At 40.9% G+C, this 12,325-nt stretch overlaps 1 protein-coding gene across 1 annotated transcript in view; it reads left to right on the top strand.

Annotated features, from left to right (window-relative positions):
* Positions 1-10,097, top strand: part of CREBL2 (cAMP responsive element binding protein-like 2) — a gene marked incomplete at its 5' end in the record, with an annotated part of 12,842 nt that extends 2,745 nt beyond the window's left edge. The window contains 3 exons of the mRNA XM_010075452.1: positions 7,428-7,625; positions 8,774-8,921; positions 9,649-10,097. Coding sequence (XP_010073754.1) covers positions 7,428-7,625; positions 8,774-8,921; positions 9,649-9,650 — 348 coding nt within the window. The remainder of the gene's footprint in view (positions 1-7,427; positions 7,626-8,773; positions 8,922-9,648) is intronic.
* Between the last annotated feature and the right edge of the window lie 2,228 nt (positions 10,098-12,325).

The raw sequence follows: 12,325 nt of genomic DNA, 5'->3' as shown, positions 1-12,325 counted from the left end.
GAGTTTAGTGATGCAGCTGTTTCTTGGCAATTAATCTCTGTTAAAATAACACTTATGTATCTCTGAAGTATTTAGACACAGGAAAAAGGAGAAATTCTGTCACTGATTTCAGCCTTCATCGGTGAAATTACTTGGTTAGTTTACAAGACTACATATAACTTAAATATATTTATTGTATACATTGGGAAGCAGGGGGTTTGTATTAGGGCAAGAAGAATTTTTCACATTTATGTTAGTTGATAACTAACTCTTGTTGGTAACCGTTAAAACACAGTTATACATAGATAACTGCAATATTTTGTATTAATTATAGAAGGTTTTTATAGGGTACACCCAGGTGATACTTGAGTGTGAGTTACTAACTTTGCAGTTTATGGGAATAAATGAGAAATAAAAAAAACTCTTAACATTAGATCACTTTTTTTGTTATTCCAGCAAACAAAACCCAAACCACCATCACCAAAAAAGTTTGGGGTTGCCCTCTTTTATTACAAATATTATTCTGTAAGGAGATGATAGCTTTAGTTTTTAAAAAGTTTAGATGAAATGTATTTTTCTTCAAAAGTATGCTTAACTGAGCCAAAACATGAATTAGTAGATTGAGTTTTCAGAAAAAGTGCATTTTGGAGACATTTTGTTTAAAACGGTATTTTTAAATTTAAAAAGTGGGATTTCTTTGAAAAAAAAGTATAGTGCATCATTCATAATCTTAGCAGTGGAATGTAGTAATTAATTACTTTTTTGAATGGGAATGAAAATTTAGTGAAATGCACTCAACAGCTTGTTAAAATGCCTTGCTAGTTAAAGGCAGCTACTTATATGTGTTGGATATACAAAGGAAGGTAAAAAGCAGGTTTAGGAAAACCTTTTGTTATCCCGTTCTGGTGACAATAAAAAAGTCCATTCTTAAGATATTTAGAAGAGTAGATAGCAATCTCTTGCACTTGTTGTAATTCCAGGTTAGTTTCTTAACTTTGAACAGACTAGTTCTTGGCTGTTGGCTTTCTGTTGCTTGTAAATACATTGCTGCATCCTCTAAATGAAGAAGCACGTTCCTTTATACCTGTAAAAGAGGCTGTGGCTGTTGAAAGCCTGGTCTCTGGCTCAGATTTTTTGCTCCCCATCACGCTGATACCAGGACCTTGAGCAATGACATTGGTTTTGAGGTCTGACTATTTCTAAATTTCCAATGTGTGAAGTGAAAGAAAAGCCTTTAAATAGGTCTGAGTGTTTTCAGGTGTTAAATGGGTTTGCAAAAGCAAGCTCTCGGATGAACGGTTCATATGGGACTTTTATATTTAGGGACTGAGCATCTGTCGATGTCTTCCTCTGGTGTTCATGCAGCCTTTCCATTCTAAGGGGGCACCTGGTGTTAGGGCAGGGGAAGGCCACAGCAAAAAGCTGCACGTGAGGAGTTGCACTGCTTTCCCCACTGCGTAGCTTTGAAACGTCAAATACCAGGAGGAGTTTTGTTCCAAGTTGTAAATGGCGGGGATGCAGACATGCCTTGGAGGGAGTGTGGGAGCAAGTCAAATGTGAAATCTTGTGCTTAAAATAAAGGACTTGATGGGTCTTCATTCATGAGATGTCCTCTAGCCTGTCTCTGCCTGTGACCCTTGCTGTTGTGGGTGACTGGGATCACAAAAAGGGGGGCAATCTCCCAGGCGATCCTGGAATCAACTCTGAGGAATGTCAGAGCTCTCAGGAGGGACTGTGGGAGGGAGCGGAGCACAAGATCTGTTTTTGTAATGACCTCAGTTGTTAAGGAGGTGGGTTACCATGTTTTCACCTTTCAGGACTTTTTCACAGTACACAGATTTGCAAAGTGCCGGAGAATTCTTCCATCCAGGATCATGTCTGAATGTGAATTGTTCTCATTGCTGCTTGCTTGGAAATATAAAACTTAAATAGCTTGGGTTATAATTTGAGATGGGCAATTTCAAATCATCAAATGTTTTAAAAAGTTGCTGCTCAGCATTGCTCAGATGACGCGTCTGCTTTCTCACATGTGCAGTGAGTCAGTAGAACGGATGAGCTTAAACCCTATGGAACAGCTAGAACAGTTTCATTTCATTGTCGCAGTGGGCTAGGAGGATGTATGTCATAGTGGTAGTTGACCATCCTTGTTGCCTCTTTAGAGCTCTGACAGAGATAGGTTTAAAGAAGTGCCTGGCTTCTGTGAGTGTAAACTGGGAGAATGTGTACGACGTGTTGGTGGATACACTTCCACGCATGAGGCTGAAAGGAGGACTCTCACCTGTTGAGCGGTAAGGTGGCATCTGGGTGATTGCTGCAGAGTCTAAATAGCAATTCCTACCCTGAACCTGAATGCTTACCCATCTTGACTTGTGGATGTCTGCATAACACTTTATGAAAACTTGGTAGTTATTCCTAGCTTATGCTTTTTTAAAATAGACATTTCAGCAAAGATGGTGCTAAATCTGTGCTAAAGATTACATTGGTATGATCGTTATCGAATGCTTTTTGTCTGCCAGTGAAAGCTAATTAAATAATCTGTTAAGCATGTAAAATGTCATGCAATGGAGGAATAACCAGCATACTTTCTATCTGGGTTTTGTACTGCTACTGTGAATGGTATGCTGTGATTTAGCAGATCAGATAACTTAATCTGTATTAGGAGACTTGTGACTAACTTAATTTGATTTCTAATTTTGAGAAAATGTTTGCAAGCATGAATAGATTGCTCCCCCTTCTACTGTAATTAATGCAGCGCTTAGGTTTTACTTCTTGCTAAGAATTTTTATAGTTTTTATATAAAGTCTCTAATGATCATCAGCTCCATGCTAAGTTAAATTCTGCAAACCTATACCTTCAGCCACTAATGCAACCAAGAGTCTGTTTAAGATGATTCCTTGAGCTGGATCTCAAATACTGGTTGATGGAGCTCTTAAGAGGTACTTGTTATCTGTGAATGAACTGAGAGCTGCTGGAAGATGCTGAACTGGTCAGTGCTATCAGCATTACTGATCAGTAGTGCTGAACAGTGCTTCAGATAGTGTTTTAATCTGTCAGCTTGTTCGAAACCTGCAGATGTCATGGTGAGGCCACCTTTTTCACAATCTTCTATCCGAGTGGCTGAGTTCCTCAGGCTAGTAGCCGTGTTATGTATATCTCCTTCCTGAGGAGGACCTCTCCATCATGCAGTCTGGAAGTGCTTCTGTAGAGATCTGTGGAAATCCAGAAATCTGAGGGCTTTTTCTATATCGGGGCAGGTAATTGCAGCTATTTCCAATTCCAGCTCAAATAACTTTGTACCTGAACACTCATGCCAGGCCAGAATGATGTTATGGTCTAAGTACTGTATTAAAAAGGGACAGAGTTATGTTTTTATATTTTCTGAAATCTGAGTGAACTGAAATAGGAGCTTGGTCAGATTGCTGACAAATCCATTTCATTAAATATGTCTGACAAATTTTATGATGAATGTTGTTTTGGGTCTTGATTGCATATGACTCTCTGAAAAAGACTCAAATCCCTGCTGCTGAATGCTGATAGATCACATCCCTTTATAAACTCTGGAGGAATACAAAGGGAATAAAAAATGCTTGCTTGCTTTTTCTTGGTCTGCTGCCATGTTCAACATCAACCAGCACTTCTGCTTTGTCTTCTTTCTGTCACATCAGCATAGTAGCTGAGTGGGCAAACATGACTAGCAGTGAGGGAGATGTGGTAATGTGGGATGGTGGCAAAGGATTTATCAGGCCTTTTTTTCCCCAGCTGGGTTACTTAAGGCTACAGTAGGAGCTTCTGAATATTGTTGAGGAAAAACTGTTAAGATGCAGGATTTGATTAAACTGCTTACCAAACTAGCTGAGCAGAGTGATGCCTAATTGTATGCTGAACTCCAGTTCAGGAACCGCGAAGACAGTATGAGTCTTCCGTGATGGTGTGAAGGCAGATTTTTGGGGCCTTATTGCTCAAAGTCAGCATTAAAAGGGAAGGAAGCTTTTCATTATTTCCATAGTCCCAATGGTTAGAGCATTGGCAAGGAATGACCCAAGAGGTACAAGCCTTTTTCCCTCCCATCAGAGAGCTTGTGTGCAGGGCTGCTGCGGTGGTAAAAGATCTTGGGGGAGAGAGCAATTAGTATACCTGTCTGTAGAAAGCACTCTAGAGTGACTACAGGGAAAGCAGTTAATTGGTAATATTGGATCCAGGATACATTTGCAATGTGTAAAGCAGTCTGCACCAGCATATGATTTCCTTGCAGCCTAGAAAGTGCCCTTAACTGCTTTATGTCCACATCTCCAGATCTGTCCATAAAAACATGCCTTTAAACTCAGAGCTTGTACGAGCTCACTTGGTATCTTACTGGCGTAAAGCACTCTCCCTTGGCCTTTGCATGTTTTCTGTGTTAATGTGAGCCCTACTTTAAAAAAGGCACCAGCTGCACGTAAACATACACAAGATGCTTTAAAATAACAGGTCCTTAAAAAGAAATTATTTTGTGAGATTGTGGTGTTGGATGGATTTAACTGCTGTGAAGCTGTGCTGCTTGTGAGAGCTTTTCATCGCCGGTGCCTGCCCAAGATGCTGGCTGTGGAAAGGTTGGGTGCTGTTTGCCTGCAGCTTTAACTTGCTGGTTGTGAGAGACAGTGTGGCATCAACTGTTCACCTGCCTGCATTCTGGTGAGAGGGCATGGCTGTGACATGCTCCTGTGTGGGACTAAGACTCGAGTTATTAATTTGTTCATATGTCAGTTTGTGGTGTGCTGGGACTCCAACCTTGAGTGCTGGCCCACTCTTCTAGAGGGTCAGAACTCAGCGGCAAAGTTTTTTTTAAGAGAACTGGAGTGTATGTCTCTACAGGACTTTATCTAGTGCTTGACTTCAAAGATTTACTTTAAACTACCTTGCACTGGCATAGAAAAGCCTCAGGTGCTAAAAGTCTTTAAGAACTGAAGTACTTTGGCTATAGTGCATAATGTAATAATATCCAGAAATCTTTCAAGTGCAAGTAATAATACATAGCAAATTGTGAGTGCCTGCAGCCCCTCCTGGGAAGACTTTGTGTGTTTCTAACTCTACTGAGCTAGGAGTATAAATCACATCATGCATAAATATGAGCGTGGTTCCATGAGAGGACAGAGTGATGCTCCTCATGCCCAAAAAGGGGACAGTTGCTTTCCTTTCCTTAGAGCTTCTTTCCCCCTTGGCCATGGCTAGTTAGTTTCATACTATTTCAGCGAATATAGTATCTGAATTAGAAGATCTTAAGGAGAACACCTTGGTGGAATGAATGAATTATTCACACTCTATTCAGCAGTTCAAATGTAAAAGACCAACTTTTTTCTTTGCTTTTGCAAATGTATTATGTTTGTTTCATTATCACTAGATGTCCATTAAGTACTTTCTGTTCCTCTGTTTGCTTATGGTATGCAACTACTTCTGAAGAAATTAGGAGAGGCAATGTAGAGAGGGTAGGGTTATGTTGGCATGTGATTGTTGGCTTACTTTACAAAGAAAGAATGGGCTCAATTGTATAATCCTTTTTTTTTCTTCATTCTAGCACATCAGTTCACTATATTGTTGCTTTTATTGCTGCCTGCTAAGTCTGTAGAACAAGTGACTTATTTGAACGTCAAAGATGACTTATTTTGTAGCATCACACAGTAGAAAGTGCCTTTTTTTATTATGAACTCTGATATTTTGAACTCCGCCTGTTAGAAAAAGTGCCGTCTATACACAGTATGGTGAGACACTAAGCCAGCAGTGAAATTCTTGTATGTAGGTGTGCGTGTTAGGTATGTTTCTCCACACCCCGTCCATTCAAACAGTGTGGTCAGAGTGCAAATAAAGAGAAATCCTCACTTCAGAGGGGAGCTGGGGTGTGTGGCTGATGTAATGCTTGCAGGCTGATACTACCTGATGGCCACTGTACTGAGTTTCTGACCATGTTTAAGATTTTCATGTGCCATGCTCTCATGTTAAGAGTAAAATATTTGGGTGGGGAAGTGTAGAGTAAACGTTGAGGAAACTATTCCCTTCTGTTTTGTTTGTAGCAAGAGAAGCTTTCTAACCTTTAAAAAAGGAGCCACAAAGAAGAGGGGAAAATGACTGCAAAACCTGCAGTCCATAGGAGAAGAAACTACAGAGTGAACAGTTCTGCAAGGGAGATCTAAATTAGGTGCTGGGGGAGTTAACACTGGGATAGGTTGCATGAGTTTGAAAAGACAATTTTCCAGGCTGTGTAGTATTGTTTTGAAGGTAAACTTGCCCGGAGTGGTTAGGTACAACTGCAATAGAGGCAGAAGAGGTAGGGCTCAGTGTAACTGAGCTCCCTATGGAGTAAAAATCCTCAGAAGATTCCTTTGAAAGAAATCAGGACTGAGGAAGCTCAGGTGGCTAGTGAGTAATTCTGACAAGTTTCTTCTTTTGAGTAGGCTGAAACTATGGTGATTTTTTTTTATTGCAGCAAAGCTAAGTTTTGGATTATATTGATATAAATAAATATTTTTTCTTCCAAATTCATGTGTTAAACTCCATAATACTTGACAACTCTAGAAACACTATTTTCAGGCAGGAGTTGTTGGTAATAATAAAACAGTTTTGCTACAAATTTGACTGATCATCTGTCTCCTGGGTGTCTCAGATATCCTCCTAGATATCAGGAGTAGTGTGTCCAGTTCTGGGCTCCCCAGTACAAGAGAGAAATGGAGCAACTGGAGAGAGTCCAGCAAAGGGCCACTAATTTCCTATGAGGAAAGGCTGAGAGGGCTGGGACTGTCTAGCCTGGAGGTGAGAAGACTGAGGTGACCTCATCAGTGTGTGAAAATACCTGAAGTGGAGGGTGTAAAGAGAACAGAGCCAGGCTCTCTTCAGTGGTATCCAGTGCCAGGACCAGAGGCAATGGGTACAAACTGAAACACAGGAGGGTCCCTCTGAACGTCAGGGAGACTTTTTTTTTTTTTTTTTTTTGTCAGGGGAATTTTTTTTTTTTTTTTTTTTTACTGTGAAGGTGACTGAGCACTGGCAGATGTTTCCCAGAGAGGTGGTAGAGTCTCTCTTCTTGGAAGTATTCAAAAGCTGTCTGGACGTGGTCCTGGGCAACCAGCTCTATGTGGCCCTGCTTGAGCAGGAGGAATTAGACCAGATGACCTCCAGAGGTCCCTGCCAACCTCAGCTGTTCTGTGATGCTGTTCCTCCAAATCAGATTAGTAGCGTTTGCAATAAGACTGCCTAAGTACTGACTTCAGTATGAAGTCATATCCCTGCCTTTTGTTTTTGATGCTGTCACTGGAGGCTTCATACATCAACCCCGTAAACAAGCTACATCTTTTCTCTGTTGCTCGGCATCAGTGAAAGTATGTGCAAAATTTTCTACCTGAGACACCTTCTAGGCACAATGACATGGCTCCAGCATTCCCTCTGCAGAATAGGATCTTTAATGTACCCTCCCTTTCCAGGTGGTCGGAGGCAAGGTAAAGAAACCAGGCAAGCGAGGTCGTAAACCAGCCAAAATAGACTTGAAGGCGAAGCTTGAAAGAAGTCGTCAGAGTGCAAGAGAGTGCAGAGCTAGGAAGAAGCTGAGGTACCAGTACTTGGAAGAGCTGGTTTCAAGCCGAGAGCGAGCCATCTGCGCTCTAAGAGAAGAGCTTGAAATGGTAAGTGACTATAATTTAACATAACACTCAATATTATTTGAGACCTGCCCTTGTGGACATTTCTTCTTGAAATTACTGTGACTGAGAGTGGGATTTGGCTAGCCATAAGGTATCAAAACATTTGTAACAGATGCACTCAGCTGTTTGCTGATTTTGTGTGTTGAATATGAACCTCATGTCACATTATCTGCTGGTTTCGAACTGGAAGCAAGCAAAGAAAGTGCCATTGCATACGAGTCTGTTGTCTTTGAAATGCTTCTTTTGAAAAACCTCTGACAGAGGTAGAAAGAGGTAAAGGGTGGAAAGAAATGTGTTAAAATATCAAAGGGGACATGTATCCAAAGCATGTCATTGCTTCCCACAGACCTTTGTCTCTGCTGGGGAGGTTGATTCTTCCTGGATGCTCTCTGCATTTACATGTGTAGATGGTTGTGCAGCAGTCCTGTGTTTATAGCATGTGTAAGATGGGTGTCTTGGCCAGATGAGCTGCATTAACCAAAGAGGATGTTTCATCTGGAAATCAGAGACTTGGCTCCTCAATGATATTGAGGTGCCATTGAAATTACACTGGAGTTGAGGATATTTCCTTGACCTTGCTTTAGGTTTGTTTGAATAGGCAGGTTTAATCACCATAAGTGAATAGGGTTAGGTGGAAAGTCAGCCAACTGACCACAGGTTTTTCAGTGTGCTTCAGGGTTTCCAATGATGAATTTAAGATGAAGGAACTACGAGCAAGGCACATGTGCTGTAACTGTGCCTTGCACAATCAGAAAGGACCTCTTAATAGTCAATCAGCCCCAGAGTCATGTGAAATATTTGTTTTTAATAAGCCATGAACTGGAACGGTATTCTGGCATGCCAGCAGCGAGAAAATGCACAAAGTGTTCCATGTTTAATAATTACAGTATTGTGTCTAGTACTGCCACTGAGTAGCAGTTTATTGACTGAAACAGGATTTACTGAGGCCAGGTATGCAACCATGGACACGTGCTCTTAGCTCATTAGTGTTCTGCAGTTTTGTAAGAGGCTTCAGCCCAGTAAGTTCAAACCTTAAATGAATATACCGGAAGGTAAAGATTACAGCTCTGTTTTGTCTGCTAATGTGATCCTGGCAGTTTGCTAGTGCCTAATGTGTTTGCATATTTCAGTACAAGCAGTGGTGCATGGCGATGGACCAAGGGAAAATCCCCTCCGAAATAAAAGCCCTACTAACTGGAGAGGAGCAGGGCAAAGCACAGCAGAACGCAAACAAACTTGCCAAGGCTGGGAAGACAGAAGTAAACAGCAGCAATCCCTGTAAGTATCCAGCCTGTGATTAATTCCTGTTTTGTTACATCTTTTGTGGTGTAGGAGGATGGCTGTGGTGTAGGAAGAAACATAAGGATGTGCTTTTGGGCACAAATAGCTGATTGAAGCAAAGAGCTCAGTGGGTGGTACAAAGACTCTGTGTAATGTTTACATGGACAACATAGAAATTAACCAGCTAGGAAGCTGGGCAGTTATTTTAAAAGAAGACTCAGTCTTTGTGTTTCACCAAGGCCTGTGGAGACCTGTGAAAACCTGAGACCTTAATCTTTTACAGCATTTTCTGTTTTCCTAATGCAGGGTAAATGGAGCACATAAAACATAATTGAATTTTAAAAACTCCATCACAAAAACATTATTCTAGCTGCAAGCACTCAAAAGGGAGAAATGCTGGAATTTCCTATGGAGTCTTCTTTCTGCCTCATTTGTGTTTGTCTAGGGAATGAAATATGGTTCTTCTGGGGATTGAAAGGTGAAAAGATCATGTGATATAAAGTCATATTCCCGATATGTACATGTAAAGGAACAGAGTTAAGGTATAGCACGGACAATTCTGTATCTCACATGTTCTAATTTTGTAATATTTTGTGCTACAGGTTAAATTACACTCTACTGTAATTTTTTTAAAAATAGAAATTCCTAGCTTTATGTTTAAGAAACAGTTTGAAAACCATATTTGTAACTGTAACAATCTTCCCCCATGGTGCATCGTTCACAGGAGTCCAATGCAGAACCTTCCGCACTGCAGCAGAGATAGCTTGGTAGCTAGCAGAAGAGTGCTGTTGTCAGAGAAGTGGATGCATTCCCGAGTGCAGGGGGAAGGACCCCAGTCCGCTGTCTTCTCTTTACTGCTCCTCACATGAAACTCTTTGATTGTGGTGTTCCTAAGCCTGCATGGAGTGAGGCTTTTGGGGTAATAGGTGTTTGTAGAGGTGGAGCCTTGTTCTTCTTTTCTCTATACCACCTTCCCCCAAATACAGCTATGGCAGCTTTTGGGCATTCACAGTAAGAGATGGGGGCTGCTTTTGTGTCGGAGCCCAGAATTACACTGGCTTTCTGGTCAGTAGTTATGTGGTTAGTAGCTGTTGTGGGAATCTAAGAGGTTCTGTAAAATAAAAGCAAGAGGAGGATCTCATAACAGCTGTGCTAAAGCCAAATGGAGTACTGTAGGTTGAGGAGAAAGAACTGGATCAAAAGCTTTCAGTAAGAAGGTTTGTAGTAATGTAATTTGTTACCTAAATAAGGATGTTGCTTTCAGCATCCTTTTATAATGCAGCATGTCTTTTGTGTTATTGAGGCTCTTCAAGAGAGGTACTAGATATATTCCCTGCTTCTGCCTCTACTTCTTTTGCAGGATGTATTCCCTTCCTCACTCCCAGTAAGATAGTCAAACCATCTCCCTCCACCCTGCTTCCTGCAGTGGAGCAGCTGCCTTCTTCTCCCACCTATCATGCTCTGCCATCTTTCTGTAGCTACCTACACTTTGGGCTTTTCTAGTATCTTTCTAGCCTGCAACTTCACATGAATTCTGCTGTGCTATCCCAGTTTCCCAGAAAAAAGATAACACCAAGAACTGGCAGCAAGGAAAACAAGTTGCATCAATTTGGTCTTGCAATAAAAGAGGTGATGGCAAACATCTTGTGGGCTGATTTACTCATCCAAGATATACAGGAAAGTGGCAGGTTATCTGTCAATATGCTTTTTGCGTGTATATGATGCAACATGGGAGTGGAGCTCTTGGGATTTTCAGTGGGGGTTTTGCTTGCTTATTCTCTGTTTTGTTTGTGACAATGTCTTTCACTGTATTTTATGAAATGAATGGAACATTTTTTAATCTTATGTTTTCTTCTTTGTTTCATAAAATAAATATTATAATGAATGACTTTCCTAGACTGAATGTTGCCTTTTTTATTGAACTAATTGGGTCTGTTTAGCATTATCTCAATTCAAGATTAGTCAAAAACACTGAAAATAATGAAGTGCCATATTTCATTGTACAGCACAGTTCTCAGAATTCCATTCTGAGCACTCATATATTAATCCTTAAGGCATGGTTTAAAGATTATTCTTTAGACTCTCCACACATGTACTTAGTTAGCAATTGCTAGAAATGTTGCATAGACATGGGAAACTATTATGAAAGGTTAAGCAGCACTGAAGCAAAGATGGGGAGGATATGAGGGTTCCCCTGCACACAGTATTTTAAGCTCTGAACTGCAGTTTGTCCTGAAGGGCAGCAACAAAGCCAACCGCTAAGTTTTGGAGTTTTTGTCTATATTGAATGCTTGCCTGTGCTTTTTCTGGATTTCTGGAAAAAAAAAATACCTAGGCCAGATGTCCAGAGCTATACTCTGTGAACCTTGCAGTTGGATTTTGTAAGATGATCATGCCGGAAGTGTAATATATTATTTTTGTTAGAGTTACACAGCACCTCTAGTTTCAAATCAAAGCTATATATTGTGATTAAACATGTATTTCAAAGGTTATGTGTATACTTAAGTGTCTTTCTTAATCAGGGATGTAGAAATCGTGCAGAGGAGTTATGGTGTGCACGACCAGAACAGCTCCACTCTGCACTAGGTTATGTGACGAACGCAGCTCTGATCTCACCAGAAATACCCAACTTGCTCTCTTCCCTCCACTCTTTTTGTTTCACTTTCTGTGATACCAAACAAGAAACTTCCTTAGGAGTTAAGTTTTATTTTATGGAGGAAATTAGGAGTTGGAATTTCTCATTGTGATGAGCAACAGTTTTCATCTGTTCCTCATCACCGTGGCTCCTGCTTCCTGGCTTACCCAGCAGTTGGCATGGCAGGGTTGTGTTTGGCAAGCCCGGGCCCAGCTCTGTAGCACGAATTGTGGCATCCATGTTCTAACAGGGGTATTGTGTTTCATGCAGATGGGACAGGAGGCATGTTACAGCCTCCATCATCTTGAATTGTTTCCATGTCTGTCCTGCAAGCCCAAATAAGTGACACAGAGTTAGAAGCTCTAACTGCAATCTTCCAATCAGCTCTAGATGCTGTAGTTCATTATGAAATGTAGGATTCCCACCAATAATGATTAATTAGATAAGGTTCTGAGGTGTCCATCACAGGACAGATTGTGCTATGTTATAAATGTTCTGGGCTTAGGCAGCTCTCCAGGAGTCCTTTATTTTGGAGTTTGAAGTTCAGCAGTTCCCCCTGAAAACTGAAGAGAAATGTTTATGGTGTGTTCTTGTTTGGTACTCTAATGGTTACAGTCTTCATTCACATTGAGGTGGCTCCTAGAAGTGATACAACCAGGTCCTCTGACTAGGAGTCTCATATAGTACCCTAAGTAATGGAGGATGGCTTCGTCTTACCCTCTCTTTGTGTAAGATGGGTCCAGGCTTCCACCCATTTTTCCTGCAG

The sequence above is a fragment of the Pterocles gutturalis genome, unplaced genomic scaffold (assembly GCF_000699245.1).
Source record: "Pterocles gutturalis isolate BGI_N339 unplaced genomic scaffold, ASM69924v1 scaffold26812, whole genome shotgun sequence".
Taxonomy (NCBI): domain Eukaryota; kingdom Metazoa; phylum Chordata; class Aves; order Pterocliformes; family Pteroclidae; genus Pterocles; species Pterocles gutturalis.
Note: the sequence above shows the minus strand (reverse complement) of the source record. Positions and strands in the feature narration are given on the sequence as shown.